General features: G+C 39.6%; 1 protein-coding gene across 3 annotated transcripts in view; it reads right to left on the bottom strand.

The window, feature by feature from the left end:
* The window catches only part of LOC119740382 (sodium/potassium/calcium exchanger 2-like), a 64,802-nt gene extending 39,774 nt beyond the window's left edge, over window positions 1–25,028 (bottom strand). The window contains exons 1-2 of one of the 3 annotated variants that reach the window (XM_038215656.1): window positions 24,843–25,028; window positions 7,658–8,921 (exon numbers count right to left, since the gene is read on the bottom strand). In XM_038215656.1, coding sequence (XP_038071584.1) covers window positions 7,658–8,530 — 873 coding nt within the window. In that variant the 5' untranslated portion in view covers window positions 8,531–8,921; window positions 24,843–25,028. Of the gene's footprint in view, window positions 1–7,657; window positions 8,922–12,152; window positions 12,264–14,068; window positions 14,106–24,842 lie in introns of those variants that run through there. The other 2 variants (XM_038215657.1, XM_038215658.1) reach the window with 2 other exon arrangements.
* Between the last annotated feature and the right edge of the window lie 2,593 nt (window positions 25,029–27,621).

Genomic DNA, 27,621 nt, shown 5'->3' with positions numbered 1-27,621 from the left:
ATAACATGTTCTTTATCCCAATTATATTTTTTACGAAATGGAGCATGCCATTTTTTTATCATACGGTCACTTTCTTTTTGACTCGCCATGTATTCATCTTTTCATCTGTGATAAACACAAATTGAGCTACTGCCACAGTCACACAAAAATAGAGTCTAATTGCCTGCCTCGTCTCCTTCCTAAATGTCAATTGCATTTGCACGAGTCGAAAAGAATTGTGTTCCATTAATCGCTATATGGGTGCAGACCAGTAAATCGGTCCGAAATTGCCTACGCCGGCCAAATCACGATTTGCATGCCCTCAAAATCTTCAGTATTTGAGCATGCTGTGGGCCATGAACTTGAGGGTTTGTAAAAAATATGGGTGGAAGCCGTGCACAGGACTGAGAGCTTGCAGTTCTGTGTAATTTGGATGTAATTTGGACCCTAAAAGCGCTCTATTTTGCAATGGAGTGTAGGCATCGTTTTTCAAAATGGCGATGGGCTTCAGGACTATTTTCAGGGGTGATCATCTTCAGATGGAAATTTCTCCTAAAAGTCATCAGTTGACCCCCCAGAAATTGAAAAGAATATGAAAGATAATGAAATAAGCTTTAATTTGATGTGTGTCTCGAACACCTTGGAGAGTTGTGAGTATTTTTCCCGAATTTCTGAAGTGGGAGCATTTACCATTGGGGTCTATGGAAGTTTATTACTGGTCTGCTACCATATGCTGTTTACGGCCATCACAATAAACTATTAATATATTGGCAATATGTCGTACTTGTTAATCACTAAAATACTCAAGTAAATTGCCCAGCAAAGTAGCTGATGCGGGCGATACGATGGCACGGTACAAAACACAGAGAGGCGTGCGCACTGAGCCATGAATCCTAACAGTACATCTCGCCCACCACATTCAGTTTGTGACTGCGCCCTTCTATTGTGTCGGCCATATTCTCAATTAGCTTAATGACGATGATGACGGCGGGCAGATTAACAGAAGATAGATCAGGCAAATAGGGTTCATCAATCTTCTATATTATATGTAACGTTATTGACATTAAACATAAATAAAGTGGCATTACATTTCAGCCTTAGCCAGGCCTTCTTCAGAGGCAAATGACAGAGGAACAAGAAACAAACATGTAGGGGACACACAAACATGCAGGGTTGGAAGGAGAATCACATAGAGGGATGGGGGGGGGGGGCATGCAGACCAATCCATATCTGGCTACCATCTCTCAATTTTTTGGTCTACATGTACAAATCTATATTCTATGACTGAAATTTTTAAAAATAAATCAATATTTTCTTGCTCCAAATTTTTTTCGAATCAGGTTTACAAGGAGGTCCAATGTAAAATTAAAGTTGCATTTAAATATCCGTTAGTGGTCATTGCTGAAACCAAGGGGTGGCTGTGGAGTTTAGGGTCCGAGTTCCTATATCAGATGAACAGATGAAACATCCACCTTTAACTTTTTACTTTTGTCAAGTTTCAACATGTTCAAGTTTTGCAAAAACTAGTACAAATTGTCGTACTCCTAAGTTAGAGTTTCTTCATCAGATTTACACTTTATAGTAGTTAAACAATTTAAAAAAAATTTAAAAAAATTAAAAGTGGCAAAAATATATGGAGTTCATCAAATAAGGTTTTCCCTTCTTTAAATTAGGTTGTTTCCAATTTTTTTTATTGATTGTGACAATAACAAATTCTGTTGCCATGTTGTAATTTATGGCGTGAAGCAAACACGAAGAGCACTCGCATGACACAATTAAGCAGGTACAAGTGATTCCTAACTTTCAATCACTTTCTTCACATCCCCATGAACATCAACATCTCAAGGACAGACTGTTCAGCTGCAATTAGTGTCTTGTTGTTTATTTAGATTATTGTTATTTATTATCCGCGGTCTCGGTCTCAGTCTCGGTCTCGGACCATTTCGGTCTTGGTCTCGGTCCGCCTTGAAGGGGCTGGTCTCGGTCTCGGTCTCACAACTTCAGGTCTCGGTCTTGGTCTCGGTCTCGGACTATCCGGTCTCGACTACAACACTGGCCACAGCACATGTGGCAATTAGAATTAAGTGGAAATGCAAGTGACAGCAATTCAGTGAATATTTACCATGTTTTGTGTTTTTTTTCTTAACGTGTGTGTAGATTACACACTGTACAATGTACAAATGTACATGCACTGCACATGTACATGTACATGTACATGTTCCTGATCTGGGGGAACCAAAGTTCCGTTTTCAGTTTAAACTTCCAAACAAAAAATAAACAAATGTTTACTAAGTCATAGTTTTGCCAACTTACATGTTTTTATATTAACCCTCACCTCCCCTGACTCCGTCGAAATCCACCCTATTTTTGGAAATTTCCGTTAGAAGCTCGTTTTTTTATTCGGTAAGCCATGAATGGGTACATGTACATACAAGCATTGACAAGATGCACACACGCGTGCGCTTGCTTGTTATAATTCATCGGTGTGTGACATTGTGAAACGGTAGCTGCAATGGGCTGAATGAGAACGCATCCCGGACGCTGATTTTGCATGCAATTCCAAACACGACTCGGCAACTTTTGAATTGAAATCGACATCCTAGAATTACCCGGTAACATGACACTGATGTCAAACACTGACATGCCTATCCCACCAGCAATCAGACAAGAGCAGGGTTGCTGGATGTCTTCAAACGAAACTTAATATTATAATCATAAAGTTGAACAAAGAAATTGACTGATTTGTTCAACTTTATAATTCTAGTCCAAGTTTCCTTTTGTGGTTTGTTTGAGAGAAAAACTTCGCACTGGAAAACCCTTTACCTAAGTTTAAAGGGAATGTACAACATTTGCTTTTGCTGCAATTTTCAGAAATAAGTGGATTTGGAGGATTAGTATGTTATAGCAAATATTGTGAAACTGATTTGCTTCACGTTTTGGGTTCAGAGATGCTGGGAAATCCAAGAAAACCAACCATGTTCTTGTAGTCTGGTTCCCTGGTCCCACTCAAGATGAAACGGAGCAATTTATAGACTTTTGGGAATTGTAAGGTCAGAGAATCAGTCTAGCAGGCTTGTATCCCTTCACGGGTGCGTAATCAGTTGCAAAGAAAATGCGGAATAGCTAAATGTGAAAATATAGGAGCAGTTTTTTTTTAAAAGCCAGTTTCCTCCCGACCAGCGTTGGAAAAATACAGGTTTTCTTGAAAATGTCAGCACACCAGGAGCCACGATTTTACAGGATACTTTAGACTGTCATTCCCTAACAATCCAGTAAGATATTTTGTGATAATTTGATCATTTTGTTTTTTGATGTTTGCAAATGTTGTATCTTAATTCCCTTGAAGTACGATCTACATGTAGCTGTTTTCTCTTTCTTTACCTAATGAGGACAGCTACCAGTAGAACTGCCTTGTTTATCACTATCAGGCCATTTCCTCCCCTCCCCACAAACAGGTCAATAGAGCATGAAGTTCAGCTACCTTGCATTCAAATCCATACCAATACCTTGGGCAAAAAGATGGTTAATTTATATAATCTGGCATTTGAAAATCCATCGCTGTCTTCGCTTCTTCTTTTTTTGGGGGGGGGGGGAGGGCAGCCCCAGGGATAGTGTGGGTAAGCTTCACTATCAACCCCGCAATCAGGGCAATATAGCAGACCCTGGCGAGTTGAGAGTCAACTGTTTTTGGCGTCGGAAGTTTCTCCCCACCGTACGCGCCGGGGGTGGAGTGCCATGCATGTATAAACTGAGGAACAGTGAGGATATGATTAGAGGGCAATGTTTACTGAGAGTCCGTGATGAGTACTGCACTGACGCCCTGTTCGCTTGCAGGCATTTTTGTTTTTCTTTTTTCAGTTCTTTGCCTTATTTTTTTTCCAATGGAACCCACTACCGGTATATCATGCTAATACAATCAGAATTCTTTTCAGCGATCAGACTTAATTGGGTTCCGTAAACATAGGAAGATTCCCAACCCCATCAAGTAAAATGAAGTTCAAAACATTTTACAACATTCTGAAAATTACGTCTGCATCCCCGCTACATCATTACATGTCTGTAAATTTACCTTGTTCAGTGTAATTTGAATTTTTATTTTGACCATGGATTTCTATCCTTGCCGTAGCCATAGTATTTTGAGGCAGCTATTATACGATGTTAGCACTCAGTCAATTAAATACTTACACGTAAATGATCTGATGATGGACCTGTACAAATATTTGTTTACCGGTAGATTGGAAAATCTGTTTGAACCCATTGCATTATACCACCTTACATAATGCACACGATGTGTACGTACCGGTACACATACGCATGTATGCCGGTAATTTTTGTCACATTTTAATCGTACCGGTACATGTATATAAATGTATAAATTTAGGGGGAGTCAGGCCGGCGAAGCGGTACTTTCCTCGCCTTCCACCGCTGTGACCCGGGTTCGAATCCCGCCTGGGCCAATATGTGGATTGGGTTTTCAGTCCCTACCTGATTCCGTGGGTTTTCCTCAGAATACTCTTCTGGGCTTTTCCTCCCACCTCTAAAACTGTAATTTCTTCACATTGTCTTCTCTTTACTGGGCCCCATGGGAGATTAGTGGATTCCACTGAATGGGCTACCCAGTTAAAATAAGAAATAAATAAATAAATATAAATTGTATAAAATATGTACATGTACATGTGTACCGGTAGAAAAAAAACATTTGAACACAGGACAGAATCTGAATTCACATTCAAGCCCAAACAATAATTTCAAGTACCGGTATTGGTAAATGCACTGTTAATTCCACATGTGCTCAATTATCACATAAACTTACATTCCCATCCATCTGAAACTGACATCTGCCAAGAAAAGCCGTTGCACGCAAAATGTGCATCCAATGCAAGCACATACCATTATACGTGTACGTGTATAGACAATTAGACAATCGTGTCTGTGTGTCCCGTCTTCCGCTGACGTCAATTCATCAGTTAAGCATTGTTCTCTGATCAAAGGATTTCTTCTCCTTGTTCTCAAATTGAAAGGGAAAACACATAGATTGCGCTGAAAGGAGTATGTGGAGAATCTCGTGAAAAGAATCCAAGACATTTTGGAGACAGGATGTTTTTATATAATTTGCTCATGCTTTAAACATTCATAAACGTACCGGTACCGTGTACATGTTTCGCAACAGAAATACAGCAAACGAAATCAAGTACGATATTGGGTGTGGACCAACCGCTTGCCGTAAAGCTTCTCTGAGACTGAACGTCTATGAAAGTATGACTACAATGTTCAACCGTAAATTCTGCACAAGGGCCTTTGAAATAAAGTTTCCATACGTACACGTACCTTTAGGCAAAGCAATTTTATTATAGTTTACATACGTGTACTCATCAATTTCGACAATCAAAATGCGAGTCTTAACTGTAACACTGAAGTTTCAAGTCAAAAATTGCAAACACGTCTAATACGACAAAATATTGTTGAATGATTTGGTTTCACATTCAACTCACCACATGAAAGGAAACCGAAAACCTTTAGACATGTTACATGTACATGTGCGTGCCGTGTACATGTACATGTACGGAACGTGTACGAGTATTCCAATACATGTAGGCCTACCAATTAGATTTTCTTTAAAATGTAAAAGTTAAGAAACCCACAAACCATTTCTCAAAGTTACCGTTTGTAGTCATTTCACTGCCTTCACTGAACATTTACGGTACCGGTAGTTTCAACAACAGTTTTATATTCACTGTGCAAAATTGGTTGTACTGATTTTGAATACTGTACTTTCTTGAGTATTCAGAACATTCCAGAATCTAACACCCAGTTTGCAATATTGTGGAAGACTCAAGATGGAGGAGAGCACAAAGGATGAGCTACGGTACCTTGGTGTCCTGAAGAGGGATGCTGGGGTGTAGGGTGTGCATGTATGGGTAAAACAGGAACCAGGTACCTTATTGAAACAAAACACGGGCACCTGGGTACCAATTAAAGAAACCCAACCCCAAAGTTCAAATGTTGGAAGTTGCTGTCCAGATTGTTCATAAAGGTCTGCACGATAATAATACCACAGTGGTGCGTCAGTACAGCAAGATGTGTGTACAGTGAGCATATCCGGTAGCTTTAAAGGTACAACAAACTGCAACTTTTGTGAGCTTCAAAATGTGAATGTTTTGTTTCCCTTGTAGCCTGGTTATCATTCTGAAAATTCCTCACAATTGACATTCAAAACCTTTCTGTTTCAGTGTCTGAGAGGTTACTAAATGATTTGTTAAAGGTATAGTCCATCATTTGTAATTTGTGCAATTTGTTCGTTTGAAGTAACAAACGTACTCAATATCTGAAGAAGGGTTCTGAACAACTAACCTGATGAAGTTTCAGCTCAGCTTCAGCTAGATATTCCGAGAAAAACAGCAATCTAGGATCTCGATTTCATATCAAAAGTTGCTACATCATGTTTTGAATTGGGCCTGAATTCAGCGTTCGAGACACATTCTCACTGAGCTACGCGATGTCGCGCACCGATACAACGAATTATAGCAACCGTGCGCACGTGTGCGTAGTGCAAACGCTTGCATGCGCTTCGCCGAATAAAAAAAAACGAACTACTAACGGAAATTGCCTGTGGTGCGTCTTAAATTAAGACGCACCGTTGGAAAGGCCTTCTTTCCTTGATTTCTTCAAAATGACAGCTTGCCAGAAAAGAATAATTTCACAGGGAGTTTAGTTCCCTTACTATCTTTCAACCAAGCACGTTTTTCAACAATAATTACGTCAGTTACTTTTTTGATAGCTGCAAATGATGGACTATAGCTTTAAGTTTGGTACCCGATCCCATGATCTGGAACCGGTTCCTGACATCAATGGTCGGGTACTCGGTACTGGGTTGGAGACTACAACAGAGCTGGCTGTATTCACAATAAGGGAGATAGGAGAGTGGAGATACCAGGGAAGATGCCGCCTGGCTGATGCTGAGTGCAAGATGAATCATTATAAGGTAGCTACCATGTTACATTGTGTGTTGTCATATTTCTAACTTTCACAGGTGATGAGATACAAAATCTACCAGGAAGCTTTGGAGGATTTGCAGGACTGAGGAAGGTAGAGCTCAGACTAGGGCTGTCCCAAATACACCAATTCAATCAGGCATGAGCCCGGTACGTGTACTGTGTACACGGCTGTTATATTTTAATTTAAAAGTTGCGGCGCTTAATTGTCAGATGCCACTATTTTTTAATACACAAGGTCAGCCAGTCAGTTACTTTTAAACTATGTCGATATACTGTACACACATGATGATCTTGACAAGAGGCGCCGCGCAAATGTCCATCAGTGGCCCATAATATCAATCGCTGCACGCACATTCTAATAGACGCGCTGTGTGTGCAATACATGTATTTGACCGGTGTGGCACACAGTTACAGCTGATGCATGTGAAAAATCTTCGACTTTTCGGTCAAACGCAGTATCGAATAATCGAATACTAAATTATTTGAAACTGGGCAGCCCTACCGCTCAGACAGTTTTGCTTTTTGTACATGGGACTTGATGCATCTTGACTGCTCATGAGTACAGAGAATGTGCCATTGGTTTCCTGTGTAGTGGAGGACTCCAGCGGATTCAGAAAGTAAGGGACTTAAGAGTGCATTTGAAGCAAAAACAAAAAAACGAAGAGAAGAAAAATGCTACCTACCGGTTCAGCTACACTGATTGTTTTGATCGTCCTGCTCAGTCTTGACTTTACAAATCGTTCCACTGGCACATTGAACTTCATAAAAAGTACATAAAAGAAATACATGGACAGCAACAGTAGTGACTCGTACCATTCAATCATGTTATCTCGGAAAAACACCAATAAAAGAATCAGGCTGATACTGTAGAAGACAACGTCCCGAAACAAAGGCCACCACGTGAGTTTCAGAAGGGTTCTACTAAACATGGCACACATTCCAATAACGAATAGAATGTTGAAGACGGCCGAGCCTACTATGGTTCCGATGCCGACATCGCTCTCGGCCAGGAAAACACCAAAGAGACTGGTGAAGAGTTCCGGCGCGCTCCCGCCGGCCGCCATAAAGGTAGCGCCGGCTACGTCGTCCGAGATTTGGAATCTGTCGATGATGACCCCAAGTGAGGGGACGAAAAACTCATCACACACAATGGCTAGGGCAACAAACATGTACACCATGCCTAGACAGTGGAGTATGACAGCACCCTTTCTTCGCTGTTCAGGGGTGAAGGCATCAGGTGGATATATCCCTCTCTTTGGTCTGGGTGTCGTGGGTGGAAAAGCAGTCACATTGTCGGTTTGATTCGCCATCAGCAAATATCGAGTTTTCCAACTTTCTGGCGTATCCCATACATGTAGATTCTCCTGTTGGTCATCATCGGTTGATAACAGTTTCCTGTGCAATAGCATTTTGTTTTGCTCGTCCACACTGAACTGGTTTGATCGAATAAATACAATAATGCATCCTAGGGCTAGCATGCCTCCAAGTACAGCGAATCTCAAGCCACTGTTTCTCCGACTGACGGTCCCACCAATGCTCCACACCCTGGCCCCCATGATTGCTCCCCTACTCCAAGCACCCAACAAATGGGATAATTTTTTGTTTTCAGAGTTTTAGAAAACAAGTCATTAGCTTGTTATTGGACAATCAAATCTGGTGTCTTCTTGTAATCCAATTACAGTGTGCGCCAGCCAAGCGTGCCGCAGAGATTTAGCCATGCCTGGCGTGTCAGATTTACTAAATTACGATAATCCCGCCGTCCGTCCGTCCATGTGAGCTGCAGACCGGCGAGTGTGTACAGGTATAAGAGTCATCCTTTCACGGCTGGCTGCAAACCTCTCTCTGTACAGCTGTATCATGGCAATGGCAATATACCTGCATGTCTCTCCGACCGACCGCTTGCATCACGTCATCGCCAACATCACCAGCACGTTCCTACTCACTGCCCTGTGGGAAGACAAATAAAAGACAGGACATGATGAGCAGTACAGTCAAGAGCTACACTTAGGGGGAAAAAAGAGGAAACCTTAACATAGAAATTGGTGGCAGGTCGTGCGTGACTTTTTTCTGGCACTGATTTGCATAGAGATGCTTTCACTAATAGGCCAAGTCTTAATGAGCACAGCTTACAGCCCTAATTTGTCTTGTGCATAACATATGGTCCCGGTACTTTGTGTGTGTAAAAAGAAGCATTGTATGTACTACTTAAAAAGCTATGTACAATGTACATGTATTCATGCACGTACAATGTACATGTACAGGCCTGTATTTTGTTTTAGAAATAATGTCTTTATAAGAGAATTGGACATGTTTTTATACAATTTCCATTTAAAATGGTACTTCTAATGAGTCGAGTATATTTTTCTGCGTATAAAAATGACAATTTTCTGTTTCAAAATGTCCATTTTTCTGTTGAGAAATTTCTGATCTAGTTATACCAGTACATGCACTTTCAAGGATTGTAAAACTTGTACACAATATTTCCCATTGAAACCATGCACAGCAGTGGATGCAAACTGAAAAAAGGCAGAACAAGTTTTCTTTAACATGTTTAAAGGGAAAATACAACATTTGCAAACATCAAAAAATAAAACGACCAAATCATTTTGAAATACCTTGCTGGACTGTTAGTGAATGACAGTGTAATTAGCATCCTGTAAAATCATGGCACCTGGTATACTGTTATTTTCAAGAAAAGTGGTATTTTTGTATCAATTTCGGCCGACCAGCGTTGGAAAAAACTGGGGTTTTTTCAAATACTGGCCCCAATTGACCATCGCACTTGTTTGCAATCGATTACACACCTATGAACGGGCACAAGCCAGCTAGACTGGTTCCCTGACCTTACAATTCCCCAATGTATGTAAACTGCTCTGTTTCTTCTTATATGGAGTCAGGGAACCAGACTACAGGAAAATGATTGTTTTTCTTGGTTTTTATAGCATTTTCGAACCCAAAACCTCAAAAAAGTCAGTGTAACTATATTTGCTATATATTTCCAACCCCCCAATTCCATTCATTTATAAAAATTACAGCAAAAGCAAATGATGTATATTCCCTTTAAGTTCTACGTACATTATACATACACTATACGTACATTGACATTCTCTTTTTTGATATAATTTTTACCATCCATTACACCTACATGTGTTTGTTTACATCATGTACAAGCAATATGGGACCATTAAAAAAAAATAACTTTTATTTTTATGTTGTTACATGTAGTTGAGAAGTCAACATGGTCAAGTCGATCTACATGTACACCTTTTTTTTAACATATAAAATAGCCTATGACATTCTGCAAATGCACAGATGGTATTATAAAACCCAACAATATACCAGTAGATATTGTAAATCAATAGGTTTAGCTCTTCACCGATGTATAAACACTGTATACTCAGTGTGTTACCTACCAAGTGAAAGTTGTAAAAATCACTTGGGTGGGACTCGAACCCACGACCTCCTGTTTTCTAGCGCAGATGTCTTATTACCACTCGACCACCGAGCTAACGGGATCAGTTGCCTGGTTTGAATCTGATGTACACAGCAGCAAGTACCGCATTAACTATTCATAAGATGGAATTTTGCGTCGGGGTGATGTATAGGTTTTGTCCTTCACCAACGTATGTACTCCGTGTGTTACATGTACCTCCCGAGTGAAAGTTGGAAAAATCACTCAGGTGGGACTCGAACCCATGACCTCCTGCTTTCTAGTGCAGACATCTTACCACTCGACCACCGAGCTAAAGGGATCCGTTGGCTGGTTTGAATCTGATGTACATAGCAGCAGGTACCGCATTAACTATTCATAAGATGGAATTTTGCGTCGGGGTGTTTTGTCCTTCACCAACGTATATACGTGTACACTGTATACTCAGTGTGTTACCTCCCGAGTGAAAGTTGGAAAAATCACTCGGGTGGGACTCGAACCCATGACCTCCTGCTTTCTAGTGCAGACATCTTACCACTCGACCACCGAGCTAACGGGATCAGTTGGCTGGTTCGAATCTGATGTACAACTGGGGCAAAACCTAATTTGATTAACATCACATCTTATGAATAGGTATATTGTATTCAACATCCCTTTGACATTGACATAACCACAAATGCAGCCCACATAGTATACACGTTGCCACAGGCAACACATTCACTGGAACAAATAAATACCGAGGCTTCTTGCAGGCAACTTGGAATATAATGTACCAGTAGCTACACATGTACATTGTAATGTACCGGTAGCTCAGCTACATGTACATGTGCATATGTGTACAATGTGTACGTGTACATGTACACAGGATTGTAATTAAAGTAAGCAACAGGAAGTCCTTGCAAATTTAAATTACAACCCCGTACTTAAATCCCCCCCCCCCCAACTCCCCCTCCACTTCTCAGTAAAAACATTTGCCCACCATCATCTCCATCTAATGATTATGGATTGCAGACCTTCATCCCAAGGTGCAGGTATCCTTAAGAGAGGGATGGGTCGGAGAAGGCCACAGGGGACGGACAGTCTCGTAAGAGGGAATAAAGCTTCTCTGCCAGGCCATTTTCTGCTTGAGATACGCGTGATGACGTGGTACATGTAGATCTCTTAAAGCCTCAAGGGCAGATTTGGGGAGGATTTGATCGGCTGGCTTTGGCCAGGCCGAATGGGACGGAGCCATGCTCAGTCTGTAGCCTCCAGTGATGATACCCATGACATGCATCTGAAGTAAGGCCACTGATTTTTCCACTACAAAAATATGTCCCTTTTCAATTTGAGGAAAATCTAAATTCCATTTCAAGACAACACATGTAAAAACTGTGCAAGATAATAATCTGTTTCCAAATGCATCATGTGCATCTTCAATGCAGCGCATCTTCACTGAAAACGACTAGACAAAGTTTCTGCCAAACAGAAATCAAATCACCAAAACTAACATTAATTATTCTTGAAATTGAAAAAAAAAACTTCAATCTTTTTTTGGCACACACTATAGGGTTTTTATTTTTGTTTTTGTTTACTTTCAAAAAGCAAATTTCTTTAAATGAAGAACTTTCTGTTTCCAGTGATGCAGAAATTAGGCAAATCTTTAGCTTCTTTTTTTAACAGGTGGTCCTAAAAGTCTGCACTATAAACCTAGAGGTATTTGTAAATATATATACTACTAAAACATGTTACAAAATTCTATGCTTTACCTTTACAACTACACAAGTCGATGAAAGTTGACAAGAATAAGAATCACACAGGTTACCCTGTTTTAAAAATTTTACACATTGTACAAGTGTGTACATTTCACCGCTTGAAGCAGATGCAGTACATGTTTACACTGGTTGCCCTGGCTGATTCACTTTATGGTTCACCAGTCACAACACACAGCTGTATGCACAACACAAGTAACTTGATTGTGTGACAGCCCAATCAATAAGCATGATCCTCAGCAATCTTTTCGTATTTTACCACCTGCAGCCATTCATGGCAGTGAATTCACTCAGGCAGATAATTGTTGGTCTTAATGAAGAGGAACTGATGAGGCATTACAGGGTCAATGGACACAGTAAAGTAAATTATTCATGAAGAGCTTAGGATTAGAGATAAGCCAGTCAGGGAATCTGCATGCACATTATTAACTCCCCTCCTTTAGTATAGTAAAGTTGACTTCCATTTAATTTAATTTAATTGAATACATGTAACAGTAAACATGTACACGTACTGTTGTAAATAATGAACTACCGGTATGACTAAACAAATAGAACAAAACTACATCAGCTATGATCATGGACAGTTGAAGAAAAACAAAATTGAGGATTTTTAAAACAGTTTTTATTAAAGTTGAACTGTCAATGAGTACACGTGCCCCCAACATGCCCAACCTCACTCCCAACCCACGCAAACTCAATCTTTCCCATCATATGCCATGTAATCACATAGCTCAGTAAAGTTACAAATGTATTTTATGTACAACTTCAAGACCTTACCCGAGTAATTCACAAATTTACCCGAGTTATGCATTTGCTCGTGAGTTTTTTTCTCACAAGCCTCTGACAAAACACTGAGTGTACAGTGTAACAACAACAAAAGTTGCATAAATTTGCTTTCGCGCTGAGTATACTGAGACAAAAAATATCAAAAATCACTCACAAACATTTCGAACCCAACTCATTGCATACGGTGAAATGGACATTTAGTGAACATTTCTCGTATACGTTTTATCATTACAACAAATGTGACAGATGATTTTTCATTAGCTGCTCAACCTGTATCACGCAAAAGCCATTAATACATAGTGATGTGTACACCCGCAAGGGCTAGCAACTCCGGGTCATGACAATGTATATCCTGTTTGTGAGATAATGCAATGCTTTCCATTAATGAAAGCAAAATTAATAATGACCATGCATAAATCGTCACTGACACCACGGACTGACAAACCTTTTAAAGCATCAGTTGACGCAGTGCTTGTGTGTCAGTTCATAAAAACAATAGCGGTACAGTGGGTGTATAATATACGAAACAAACTAAACTCCTGTTTGTAGCGAACTTCTTTTTCTTTCTAATTAGTCAACTCAGCTACATGGATTAAATTGTTTAAAGGTAGAGTAGATTATTTGCAGCTATCCAAAAAGTAACTGACAAAATTATTGTTGAAAAGGTTTTAGTAATGGCACTAAACTCCCTGTGAAATTATTCCTTATACGGTAGCATGCTGTCACTTTGAAGAAAACAATAAAAGTCTTTCAAAGATGCGTCAAGTGGCGCATTTTTTGGAACTTTGCATTATTAGTAGGTTTGCAATTTGGCGAATCTGTGAACATGTGCGCGCAAGCATTGACACGATGCACACACGTGCGCGATTGCTACATGTACTACCGGTATTCGTCAGTTCTGTGCATAACATCGCGTAGAGCTCTGAAATCGGCTGAATGAAACGTGTCCCGGATGCTGATTTCGGGAACAAAATTTCAAAACATGACTCTGCAACTTTTGAATTGAAATCGAGATCCTAGCTAAAGCATCTTCAGGTTAGTTGTTAAGCACCCATCTTTAGATGTTGAGCATTTTTATTGCTTCAAACGAATAAAATGCACAAATGACACTTTGTGATCTACCCTACCTTTAAATAATGGAAGTTGCCCACTACATAGCCACTCGGGGTAAATTAAAAGCGCTTCTGAGAAAAGTCCAGAAAGACATTATACAATTAAATGAAAAGGAGAGACTCACTGTTTGAAAAGGAAATAATTAATACGATGAATAATAGCAGAATGTGAAATCCACAAATATTTAAGAAAACTTGCAATCTTCACCACACACTCTTCTTCCTTCAGGCATGTCTGAAGTTTTCTAGACTATATACATTGTACGTAGTAAGCCAACCAGTGCTGATGTCATGGACGAGGGTTGCCATGGCGACAGCATGTCCACGCAACGTTCAGCAGCTGGGACAGGGTTATTATCCGTTGCCTAGTCAGCCGAATGCCATCTCATAACTGCTGATTACATCTTCATGCTAGACATGCTAGACGCGCTACACGTTCGTTCAATGTAAATCTTCCCCCAAGAACAAAAAAATGACTAGATTATTTGCACCAAGCTCATATTTTAGATCTTGAAGAACATTAGTTTTTCCTCATTCAAAGTTAACATAATATTGACAACTGGACGGAGAGGATCTGTTCTGTAAATTGCGTGGGTATACCAGGTACCGTATATATGCATGTACATGTACAGTACTGGGCAATTGAACTTCCCACATACATGTACATCATTTATCATCATCATCATCGTCATCATCATTATCATCACCATCACCATCATAATCAATATCATCATTATCATGTTCAAATTCTTAGCCTACATGAACAGGGGAGGGGGTTGGGACAGCAACAAAAGGGGCAAAGAAGCTGAGAGAATTTCAATCTTTATTTGTGACCGGCTCCACAAAAAAGGGTATTATATTGCAAAAAAGTGAAATTGAAACATTTTTGGAAAGCCCACAATGTAAGCTTTCATTTGATAGGCCTATATAACAGAGCTCCACAGCCCCTCTCGTTCTGGAAATATGATGTACATGTATTTGCATATTAATTACTTCCTTGGAGTTCAAATTACACAACTGAGAAAAACAGGCTTTGAAATAGCTGGCTCTGTTGCATAACAACAGAACGATGCGCACAAAATGGTTATTTTTTCCGTTTTGTTCATCAAAATCAACTTTTCTGTGAATGAAACCTGAAACTGTAGGTATTAAAGATGTCATTCATGACAAAAAATAAAAGTCACATTTTGACGAAATTTTCTCCCTCTTAATGTTGAGTGGGTCATTACACAATAATGCTCAGCGCGACTTAATACCCCTTTTTTGTGGAGCCGGTCACATTTATTCAGAATTTCAGTTTAAGTTTTGCAAGTTTTTTTTCAGAATGGTTGTATAATTACTGAAACTATAACTGCATTATACCATGTTACTTGATCCAAGCAAGCCCAGTCAAATGTTGAAGTACGGTACACGCGTACACGTATATATGTATACGCTGTATACTCTAATTATTTTTGTAGAATATAGAAACAGATGGGCCCTTAGGCCTATAATGGAGAGCACCAAAAGATCAAAGTCGAAAAACAATGTGCTTGAAAAGAGACTTACTGGTCAACAACTCAGTATGTCAATGATACAGATGTCATCTTCTGTTGTGATATCATCCTGTTCCTAGGCACTGAAGTAGTGTTGAAGGGGCCAACGCTCTACAAATCCCGATTTCATTCTGAGGCCTGAGTTTTCTGGGTGCAGGAAATGTTATTACAATTTGGAGTGGCAACCTGCCATTGTAAAAGGGCTTGTGATAACAAGGACAACTGATGGATGACCAAGTCCATATATCAATATGCAATCCCAATATTGTTTCAAAAGTGTTAATGACACAAATCCACTTGTAAAGTTATTTTCATCCTAGTTTTCCTAGTTCTCATGACTCAGATATTTGTACAAATGTGAAGAATGTTTGGGCATGCGATCTCAAGTCACAGAAACTCAGAGAGATCCATTTTACACATGTGCATAATGTGTTGTCCTGCCTATGGGCATGTATGTAAGTAACCAATGGTTACACTTCAATGAGCTGTAGTTCATAGGGGAGCGATTTTCCTTAATTGGCATTGTAAAATGTGATTGTGTGGCGACGTAAAAGTACCGGTACAGAATTTAACAATTTTTTGTACAAAAAAAACAGGTGTCTTTGTTTTTAAATTGTTTTGTAACAGAATCCCTCACCGGTGAAGCTGATGAAACTATTTCAAATAAACCTCTCCTCAAAAGGTATTGAGTTCACATCCAGTAATTTATGAACTCCTACTGGGTACATGTACAATGTAAATGCAAAAGCTCTATGGACACCGGTACAACGCATAGAACTTCAATGTCTAGATACTGGTACATGTAGGAAGTCAGTTAAGTCAAGTACAACTCTATATCTCATGAATATAAAACAAACATGTATGAACGCTGTCTTTGTTGACACTGGACAAGCACTTGGCATAGACATTAAAAGTCCATTAATTTATATATTCCCCCAGCCAGATAAGATTTGCACTAGACATCCCGAACACGTGCCGCACAATGTATCACTCTGATTATACGGCACTCAGAATTTCACGACGACTCACAAATAAATCACCAGAGTCACTAAAGCAAGATTAAAAATTAATAACTTTTCCATTAAGGACAGGAAATACTGATCCTGCATTACACATGCACTTGTAAGGTTTCTTGAATATTATTAGAAATAAATTATTAACACGGATGTGTGATACATGCGTAAACAAAGTCTTGTTTTTTAGTAACTTCTATCTGCGGAGCTGCACTGTTCTCTTCTGTTGTTCTTACTGTGCCACTTGGACTTCCACTTTTTTCTTCACATGAAATCTACTGAGGCCTTGGGCTAAGGTCCTCACGGTTAGTCAGGCAGATACATGTATGTCAGGTAACCCTTTCGCTCAAGTCCTCAATTGTAAAGGACGCTCGTGCATTATGGCTGTCCACTTTCGAATAATTTAGTATTCTAAGACAAGATAAGTTTGCGGTAGCACCATGTGAATAAATCTCTTTTGTGACTGTGAGTATGTGTGGTTCTGAAAAGAACCGAAGGACTCCGGTTCTTTACAGAACCACACATACTCACAAAAGAGAACCACACAAACTCACAAAAGAGATTTATTCACATGGTGCTATCGCAAACTTATCTTGTCTAGTTGTCTTAGTATTTTTCCACCATGCAAACCTTCAAATCTCATAATTTAGTATGCGATTACTCGAAACTGCGTTAATTTGACCCAATATTCAGATATTTGAATATATATGATATTCAAGATTTTGATATATTCGGGAAAGACCTATCGTACATGTACATGATAGTCATTATTAGATTACATTTACAATTTCAGCAGTTTTAAGTGAGCTAGTATTCCTTGAGAGCCTGTTAATGCCAAGCCTTTGTTTTGACATAAAAAAATATACAGTATAGTATACATGCATCATAAATGTTGGTCACACAAAGTAAATACAGATCCCAGCACTTCCTCAAGCACAATATTCATGCCCTCTTGATAATTCAGGCATGTTGGCACCAAGAGCAATACACTATAGACATTTGTAGTTTGCTGGGAACCATGCAGCAGAGCTACTAGCAATAACAACTCTCACCAGACACGATGGTCCATCCCAGTCAGAGTGTTAAGAGAAAACCTCTCAGCCGTCTCCCCGTTTGCAAAGCAACTCCCACTTGCTACGCTCTGCTCAAATATTTAGCAAGCAGCTCCTTCTATTACCAGAACACTTTACCAAATAGAGGTAACAAGAATGGTAAACATGAATCCGTTGCTAGGACGACATTCACAGGTTTTTTTTCCCCCCTTCCCCCGGTCTCCTGGATGAACTTGGAAATTTGCAGAAGAGGGAGTTGGTTTGATTGATTCAAGACCTTAAGTGGATGGGATGCAGGAAGAGGCTAAATATGCTGACATTTGAAACTTGGGGAATTTATGGCATGGTGCAATTAATATCAATTATGGAATTTTTTTCGGGGGGGGGGGGGCAGTTAACCGCCATCGGTAGGGCATTAATTGAAGACTTTCAGGACAAGGATTTGAAAACACACTGTTTAGATTTCTTTACTTCTAAAAATACCAACATGCACTCGAACAGTACGTGCACACATGTACGTTTACAACGTGACATTATTCACTCAATATTTCTGTATCTGAACAAATGCTAAATCATTTTTTCTTCATGTCGTTTTGGGTATTTCTCCGTGGATCCAAAATTCAATTTGTTGGCCATGCGACGCTGTATATTGTGTGCATTTTGACAACCTGCATGCATGCTCTTCAGCGAAAATTGACTACATTAGCAAATTTTGTACTCATGTTCCATTTGCAGGTAAATTTACTTTGAAGAGAACCTTGTCTTAAAAACCTCATGGCCCTAAATGAAATAAAACCAGACTACATGATCTAGAAGAATGGCAAAAAATACATAGAATAAGCTGTGTATCCGGTTCGTTAGTAAAAACGTCATACACGCCCGCACACCACTGATTACTATTGGATAAACACCCAAGTTGTATTAACTGCCGGTTCCATTCGTGCTATGCTACACCGTGTGAAGTACACATCATTAAACTGAAGGAATGTACATCATTGGCTTTTGCTGTAATTTTCGGAAATGAACTATTTTGAGGGGTTAGTATAACAGATCAAATATTGTTACACTGACATGTTTGAAGTTTTGTGTTTAAAAATACTTTAAAAAACCAAGAAAACCAAAAATGTTCAAGTAGTCTGGTTCCCTGACTCCACTAAAGATGAAATGGATCAATTTATAGATGCCGGAAAATTGTAAGGTAATGGAATCAGTCTAACTGGCCAGCACCCGTTCAAGAACATGTAACCAATAGCAAACAAAATTTGGACTGAAAAAAAGGGAAATTTGGAGCAGTAGTTGAAAATAGTTAGGTTTTTCCAACGGTGGTCGGCCGACCACCGTTGGAAATTTATACAAAATACCACTTTTCTTGAAAAGGACTTCACATATGGTGCCATAATTTTACAGGATGCTTTAGACTGTCATTTACCAACATCCTAGTAAGGTATTTCGTAAAAAATTGGTAGTTTTGTTTTTCGATATTTGCAAATGTTGTATATTCCCTTTAAGTTCAGATGACGTCACACTTACGAACCGGATACATACATACAGGTACAGGGTGAGTCAAAACGAAAGTGACCTGGATAAATGATTTTTTTTTTTCTCAAAAAGCAATCATTTACACGACTGAGGTGTCTTAAAAGAGCATGTTCTTCCACTCGTCTAAAAAAATTACTGATATCCATGAAATTCCATTGAAAACTATTGAGTGAGTGAGAACATTCTACAGATTACACACAGGCATTATACAAATGGGATTTTTGTAATTTGAACCAAGACTGAAACATTATTTTCGCTGTCAGATTTTGTGTTTTCAATAGGAGAAACAAGTCCACTCATTTGTTCTGAAATATTGATAGCGATTTTTATCTGTTTTCCTTTGCAAGTTTTTGTTCATTCAAGGAGGTGGGAAAGCATTTATGTTTTAACTTTCATTGTATTTAATGGGCATTCATCAGTTCGTAGAACGATAAACAATCAGTGGTGGACAACTGAATTTTGTGATCTTTTTATTATTAAAATACATACATGTACATGTATGTAATCATAACTTGGAAATGCAAATTAAGCAAAATGTTCACAGTTACTAGTCAATAACATGAACATGCATGTAATTATGATATTATATGGTATGTAGAGCGAGCCACATTATTTTTAACAATATTTTTTCCTAATTCGGTCACTTTCTTTTTGACTCACCCTGTAGTGGTAATGTGATGGAAATACTTAAAGTAACCAGTCTACAATGTAATTCACATGTGACAGTCAGTAATAAGAGTATCTACCGTACACGTTATGAACATGTACATTGTACATGTATGTAGTTACATGTACCATGGAGGAAGGAATAGTCTATATATTCCTTCCTCCATGCATGTACTGTACATGTATAATTTGTCAGTCGGGGAGCAAGTCAGTCAGTCAGTCAGGTACTAGTAACTAAGGGCTACAAGCTGGCCCCTCAGGGATCAGTTTTGTACAAGCATGACAAGTGAACAGTGTTGTATAATATAACAACACATTTACCTGATACAGAAACTACATGTACATTGTACACGCATCACACAATGTATACAACAGGTACATGTATAGCTGACTCAATTAATGCATTACATGGGGTAATTGCATTAAATTGTAGGCCTACGCATAACATGCATAATACTGGTAGTTCTTTTCCTGTCTTTACGATATACATTGTACATTGGTCTTCTGTTGAACCAAGTTTGTGCTGCCAGAACAGTGCATTAGCAAAATGTTATCAACCTCAATCAGATGGTTGGAGCCAGGCTCTTCTGCCAGATATGCTCCAACGCACTGTCATGTCACCTAGCAACTCTCCCCAAACATCCTTGGGTATTAGTATCGCTTGGTTACCTGTATCCTGTGCTTCATACACTGGTACCGGTACGTGTACAATGTAGTGGGTGACAGTTCTACAACGACCTTTACAAATTAACTGATTGTATGAGCATGTTGTGAGGTTTTGTATAGCTGGAAAAACAAAATGATAGGCCTATGTGTTGAATTTGATGTACAACATGTACATGTACATTGTGTCAAAGTAAATGCATGCAATAAATAAATCTGATAAACTAGAATGCAAATTTTTGGTACAAATTTCGAGCGAGTAAATGCTATTAATAACATACTTTGGACATGTAGTCTGTACAGAAAAAAAAATACATGACATTTTGTGTACATTTCTTTTGCACTGTTGGCACTGAATACTACTGCAGGAACACTCCTTCCTCCATGATGCAACACTGGAATTGGAAGAGCCAATGTAAAAAAAGGACAAACAAAAAATATAAACCTACAGGTATTCTCTAAAATCACAGGATTCAATTAATAATTTTTGTTTCCACTTGCACAAACTTAAAGGGAATATAGGCCTACATCATTTGCTTTTGCTGTAATTTTCAGAAATGGATGGAATTGGGGGGTTGGAAAGATAGCAAATATAGTTACACGTACACTGACTTTTTTGAGGTTTTGGGTTCGAAAATGCTATAAAAACCAAGACAAACAATCATTTTCCTGTAGTCTGGTTCCCTGACTCCATATAAGAAGTCACAGAGCAGTTTACATACATTGGGGAATTGTAAGGTCAGGGAACCAGTCTAGCTGGCTTGTACCCGTTCATAGGTGTGTAATCGATTGCAAACAAGTGCGATGGTCAATTGGGGCCAGTATTTGAAAAAAAAGCCAGTTTTTTTTTCCAACGCTGGTCGGCCGACCAGCGTTGGAAATTAATACAAAAATACCACTTTTCTTGAAAATGACAGTATACCAGGTGCCATGATTTTACAGGATACTTTACACTGTCATTCACTAACAGTCCAGCAAGGTATTTCAAAATGATTTGGTAGTTTTATTTTTTGATGTTTGCAAATGTTGTATTTTCCCTTTAAAACAATAAGCCCCCATGTTAAACTCTACACAAATATGAACTTGCTCCATCAATGTCTTCAGTAACAGAGTTTATCAATAAATTTACGGACTGTTGTGAAATGGTGTTTGTTACTGCCCAACAAAAGCACCTATCATACAGTCATACATTTTTCTTTCATATAAAGCCTACAAAACTTGCAGAACCAAATGTTTAACTGAATATAAAATTATATACGTGGTACATGTGTCTACAGCATAATGTGTAGAATAGGCAAACACCAGCTTGCAAATACCCATTTTCCATTTTTTTTTTAATGTAGGCATGCAACTGGGAATTTAGAAAAAAAACGAGGAAACTCCAAACCACACAAGACTTTGTAGAGTGTTTTTCAATTTGTAACGTCATTTAATATGAGAAGTGAAAAACGAGGAAATCAGTGGATCCGAGGAAAAGTTGCATGCCTGCAAATGATGGACCACTTCTAACATTACACATGAGAATGGTTTGTCGGCAATTTTTCATTTTTTTGTTTTGATTAAATTCATTTTTCACTGATGAATCTGTGAACATTTGGTTGTAAATTATTTTCTTTTATCTTATTTTTCCTCAATTTCGGACTCTGGAAAGCAAGTAACAAAAAATTGTAGATCTGAACAGATTGTGTAGATCGTATGTATGTATACAGCTCCATGTTGATGTTCAGTAATATACTGGTAGTCTACAGTCACGCACCTGTCATCTGAATTGGTTTAGTGTTGATCTTATTGATAAAAAGAACAAAAGTAAATTTGCACACTTTTAGCACCAAACATATTGAGGTTTTTTTATGTACAAAGACAGTACATAGATACAGGCCAGTTAAAGTTCACTTGAACTTTTTTGTCCTTAATTTGAAATTTTCCATGATATACCGATACAATTATGAAACAGGGCATAAACTTTACATCAAGCACAAGCAGACTTAGTTTTCATTATGTAGGAACAAATACGGGTACATATATTGTACGTGTATGAGTGGGTTAAAATTGCAACTTAAGGGTTATAAGTGTATACACATGGTAAAAAAAAGTGGCGTCAAAATGCATCAAAATACTGCATTAATTAAGTTATAAAATAGTTTTCACATAAATGTAGTCCTACTGCAGTGTTGAACTAAACTAGGATGTTCTTACTGTGAGTCACAAGCACAAGTTGTCGCCGAGTTTTATTTCATTATACAGCAAACATTAAACACAAAGTAAAAGCACAAACGAGAGATATATTTTGACGATAATCTGACGCATTTTCGATATCATTCCTCAATATCGAAAATTTTGCTATTTCGGCGAATCGATATCAAATTAATATGGAATAATGGAGTATTATCGATATATCGACGGTGCGTATTCAACAGTGCATCATGGTGAACTGCCATCTTTATTTTTGTGTTGCGTTGCCAGGGGAAACACTGGTTTCTTGGGATTTTCGTATGCGGCTTAAGGTTGGTGCCGTGCAATTCAGCGCAGTACTATTGCACGTTGGCAGCTGCGTACATCGCGGTGATCGTCACCTTTATTTTTCGTGTTGCGTTTCGTTGTCATCGTCATTTTACCCCCAAATTTCCCTCGAAAATTCAAAACCCTGCCCTTTACCAGTATCTGTGACATTCATGTTCCTCAATGTTGCCAACTACCGGTAGTTTGGTAAGTCAAATAAATTAAAAGAGGATTTTGTTCTCTTCAAGACAAGGGAACCGGTCCCGGCATAAACACACAATCGCCACATTTCAGGGAATTTATTTACTTCAGCAAGCATCGCTGTGTTTATACGAAGGTAGTATTTAAGACACAAATTGTAAAACTTACAGTGCAACCAAACAACCAACCAAAAAGACACATTTCTTAATCTTATATATTATTTGGATTTTTTTGGGTCATAACTTTTAAAATCTTACATCTTGAAAATTGTCTCTGTTGATTGGGATGATCAGAATAACAATATTATCGGGATCTACATTTAATAAGTACATGTAAATTGTATAAAATGTATTTATGCAAATATGTAAATATAGGCCTGTAATGATTCAACCATTAGGATATTGAAAATAATCTTGAAATTATGAAAAGTGTATTGGCGATGGCATTGAAAAAAGAAAGAAAAACAAAGAAAATATGTTTGAAAAGCTCAAGAAAATATATTTTCCTCAATCCAAGAAGTCTAAGTTACTAAAAAAAATGTTTATATTGAGTTACATGGCCCGGACAGCACAGATTTTCCATGCAGCATCCACTGCGTAGAATTTTATGCAGGATAATAATTTTTTTCTTCAACACCAAAACTGCACGCTTTGGAATTCCCTGGTTGTTGCTAGCTTGAGTAACTCCAGCTGACATGCTCATATTCATTCACATGTAGCTTGAGTAACTCCAGCTGACATGCTCATATTCATTCACATGTAGCGGAGTAATTGCAGAATACCCCGCCACTCGGAAATACACCCCTAAAATCACTGGCTACGAGGTTGGAGTCACTGCAAAAGAAACAATTCAAGTCCATTGCCAGCTACGCGGATACTGAGTGGGGGTCCATTATTTGAGAACGAAGCAACACAAAATGAATGAGTTCCTGAAAAAAATTATAAGTCCAAACCAACCACCCTGTTGGCGGCTACGAGGCTCGGAGTGGGAGTCCCCTTGAATATGCTTGAGAACGAAGCAACACAAAAGGAATGGGAGTTGCTGAAAAAATTCTAAGTCCAAACCAACTACCCTGTTGGCGGCTACGCGGTCACGATGTGGGAGTGCAATGGAGCATAATGCATAGTACATACAAGTAGCGCTGAGAATGTTTATTGAGGTCAATCAACCGTGACCTCGTAGCCGGCTACGAGGTGGATAGATCGAGTGGCGGGGTATTCTGCAATTGTGCCCATGTAGCTATGATGAGCATGTCAGCTGGAGTTGCTCAAGCTAGGTTGTTGCCACAAATAAAGAGATTTCGCTTTGTTAATCGGTATGGTGGATGATCGTAAGCCAACAATATAAGTTTCTTTGAGGAAAAGAGTGGTTGCTTTGCTATTTTTAAGCTACCTGGTTGCAAAGCCCAATATCTGCGCAGAAATAGGAGGATCGAGGATACATGATGATCATGATCATTGATCATGATGATGTAGGCCGAGTTCATTCAATCCTTGGCACAATACAATAGCAGTCTGCAGTCGAGTCTGCGGAACACGGACATTGCTGGAGGGAAGAAAAGGCGATTTAAACTGGGAAAATAACGTTTAAAATAGCAAAACACGATAAAGCGTTTACTTACAGATCATTCAGTGGTTGATAAACTCGTCGTTAAAGCATGTAACCTCAGTAAAATGTCATTTTAGTTCTCACAAAAACACAACTACGCGAAAGCGTTGACTACGGTCCCATTTTGTCCATGGTGACGCTGAATTTCCTCAACGTGTAGTCGAGTCTGGATGTCTTGTACAGTTTTGTCACTGGAATGAACTACGCGTTACTTAAGCCAGAAAACTTCAATAGGACTTTACGTTACATGCACGCTCAGTCACGGACCATTTACACTAGGTCCGTGGCTCAGCACTCTAGTGGCGGATCATCGAGGGAGGGGGGCGCCGGGGAGAGGGACCAGCAGCATGTATGAGGGGGCACACCAAGGGTGGATCCAACAACAACATTTCCCCAAATTCGAGGCCACCCCGGGGGGGGGGGCAATTTTGGCGCTACAGGGCGCTCTTTTTCTTCTTATCAATTTATTCACATGTTCATTAAGCCGTGCGGTTCAGGTCATCAGTCCGGATTCCTCTTCGTTGTAATAAGTCGTGTCCTAGACACTTCAAAAAAAAACCTCTGGATCCGCGCCTGGCCAAGTGTAAGGGTTTTCTGTTCAAATTGTGAACCCAAAAATTTGCTTATTTGAAAACAATTGTGAAATAAGTTCGGCTCATTGGATTATTTAAACAACAAATTACCGAAGAAAAGAACATTTACGACAGCAACATTAAAAAAATTCTGGCAACTACGGTGGTGCTCAATAACATTGAGGTTTCTGCCCAGTGGCGTAGCCAGGAATTTTTCAGTGGGTGGTGGGGGGGGGGGGGGGGGGGGGGGGGGCTGGAACATTTCATTGGGGGGGGGGGGGGCGTCATGTAGATCAATGATAATTTTTTTAGAAACTCAAAATCTCAGTGGGGGGCGACTGGGGGCGACAAGGTTTCATGGGGGGGGGGGGGGCTGTCGACGCCCCCCCGGCTACGCCACTGTTTCTGCCTGATATGACATCTCACTTGTGCTCATGAATATGGACAGTCACAGTAGCCAAAAAAGAAAAAAAGGCACCAAAATGCCCTGGAAAATGGCAAAACGAAAATTGAAAATAAGGTTAAACTAATGAGACACAACGGTGCATTTCAAGAATTGCATTTTAAAAAAAGAATTACATTGCACGGGACCTCATCAAACACACCAAGCAACCATCCTACCCCACCCCACCCCCACTGACACCCTTACCCCTCAGTGCGAAATCCTGGGTTTGCCACTGAAATCTTCCAACTTTGATTTGTGAGCATTGTAAATGAAGGGTAAAAACAGGGGCGTAAATCCGGGGTGGGGTGGGGATAGTATCACCCCACTTTTTGATCAGGGGGATGGGCTATTTAATCATCCCTCCTAACTTTTTCGTGATGAAAAAAAGAAGAAGCGGATTTCGAGGTATTTTTCGAACATCCCAACAACCAAAATGTATTCAACTTAGCACTGAAAAGTGGAGAAACGAAGTACAAAAGCTTTTAAAATGCGCCGTTTTGATGTTAGCGCGAGTATGATACATCTATATCCTGAAGAGCGCCCCTAGTGTAATGCGGTGTGTAATGTGGTGTCCCTTTTTCGAATTTCCATGGCCGGGCAATTTTCGGATGTTGGTCATAATACTTGGGAATAATACTTTATACCTTGCTACCCAATCAATTAAACTGATTTTTTAATTACAAATGTATTGGGGGTTTTGCGTTTGAGGCGCAGACGCAGCCCCAAATTAAAATAAATATGCGTTTTTTTCAGAAGAGACGTAGTTTTCTAGCAAATTGAAGAAAAAAAAACGAATCTGGTACAGAGGATGTGGAGAAGTTGACAGGTCCATGTATAGAATTTTTATCGGAATTTCTGGGATGTACTGAATAGATAATAAGCAAATGTCAAAGTTTGAAATTAACTCCATGGCACATTCCCTCCAACACCGTCACGTGAAACAAAACATTGCCCAACTTCATTTTCCTGCCGCGCTTCCGATCGACCCGACGCGACCCAAATAATCCAGAGTAGAGGGCGCTATACCTGCGACCAAGGTGCAGCCAGCAGTTGGTTCGCCGTCTGTGTTTGCGCGGTGGGCTACGAGCGAAGTGCATGTAGCGAGTGGCAGCGCAAGGGCGGATCGGGGGGAGGGGGGGGGGGAACGGGGGCCATACCCCCCCCCCCCAAATTACAAACAAACAACAACAACAACAACAACAACAACAACAATGAACCCAATTTTTTTGTTTAAGTGACGTCGCAATAAAGGCAGGCACTGCGTACATCACCATCTTTTCCTCAAGAAGGTTTGTTAAAGTGGTCAGAAATGGCCTCAGATCCCGCGCACCGGCACGTACAGAGCATCTAGAATCCAAAAACATTTCGGGGCCCTTAAGTGGGACCCGAACCCCACGCCGTAATTTTTGGACCCATTTTCGGGGGACTAATCTTTTTTTGCCCCCCCCCCCAAAAAAAATTGTGTTCTGGATCCGCCCTTGTGTACATGCAGTGCCGGAGATCGAGACGATGGAGTTTGTTCCATCTCCTTAATATCGTTCATACCGAACATGGCTAATCAAGAGGAAAAACATCATGAGGTGCCAGTTGCATAACTACGGGGAACACGGAGCCCCCCTCTATACTCCCGCCCCCCCCCCCCCGAAAAAAAATAGATCGTACTCAAGCCCCCTCCCCCTTTCCAATTGATGCACCCCAGGGATGCCCCCAGAACCCCACTAGGTAGGCGCATGTAGCAACCCAAAACATTATTTTTTTTGCATATGAAGAAGATC

The sequence above is a fragment of the Patiria miniata genome, unplaced genomic scaffold, assembly GCF_015706575.1.
Source record: "Patiria miniata isolate m_02_andy unplaced genomic scaffold, ASM1570657v1 HiC_scaffold_5, whole genome shotgun sequence".
In the NCBI taxonomy this organism is placed as follows: Eukaryota; Metazoa; Echinodermata; class Asteroidea; order Valvatida; family Asterinidae; genus Patiria; species Patiria miniata.
Note: the sequence above shows the minus strand (reverse complement) of the source record. Positions and strands in the feature narration are given on the sequence as shown.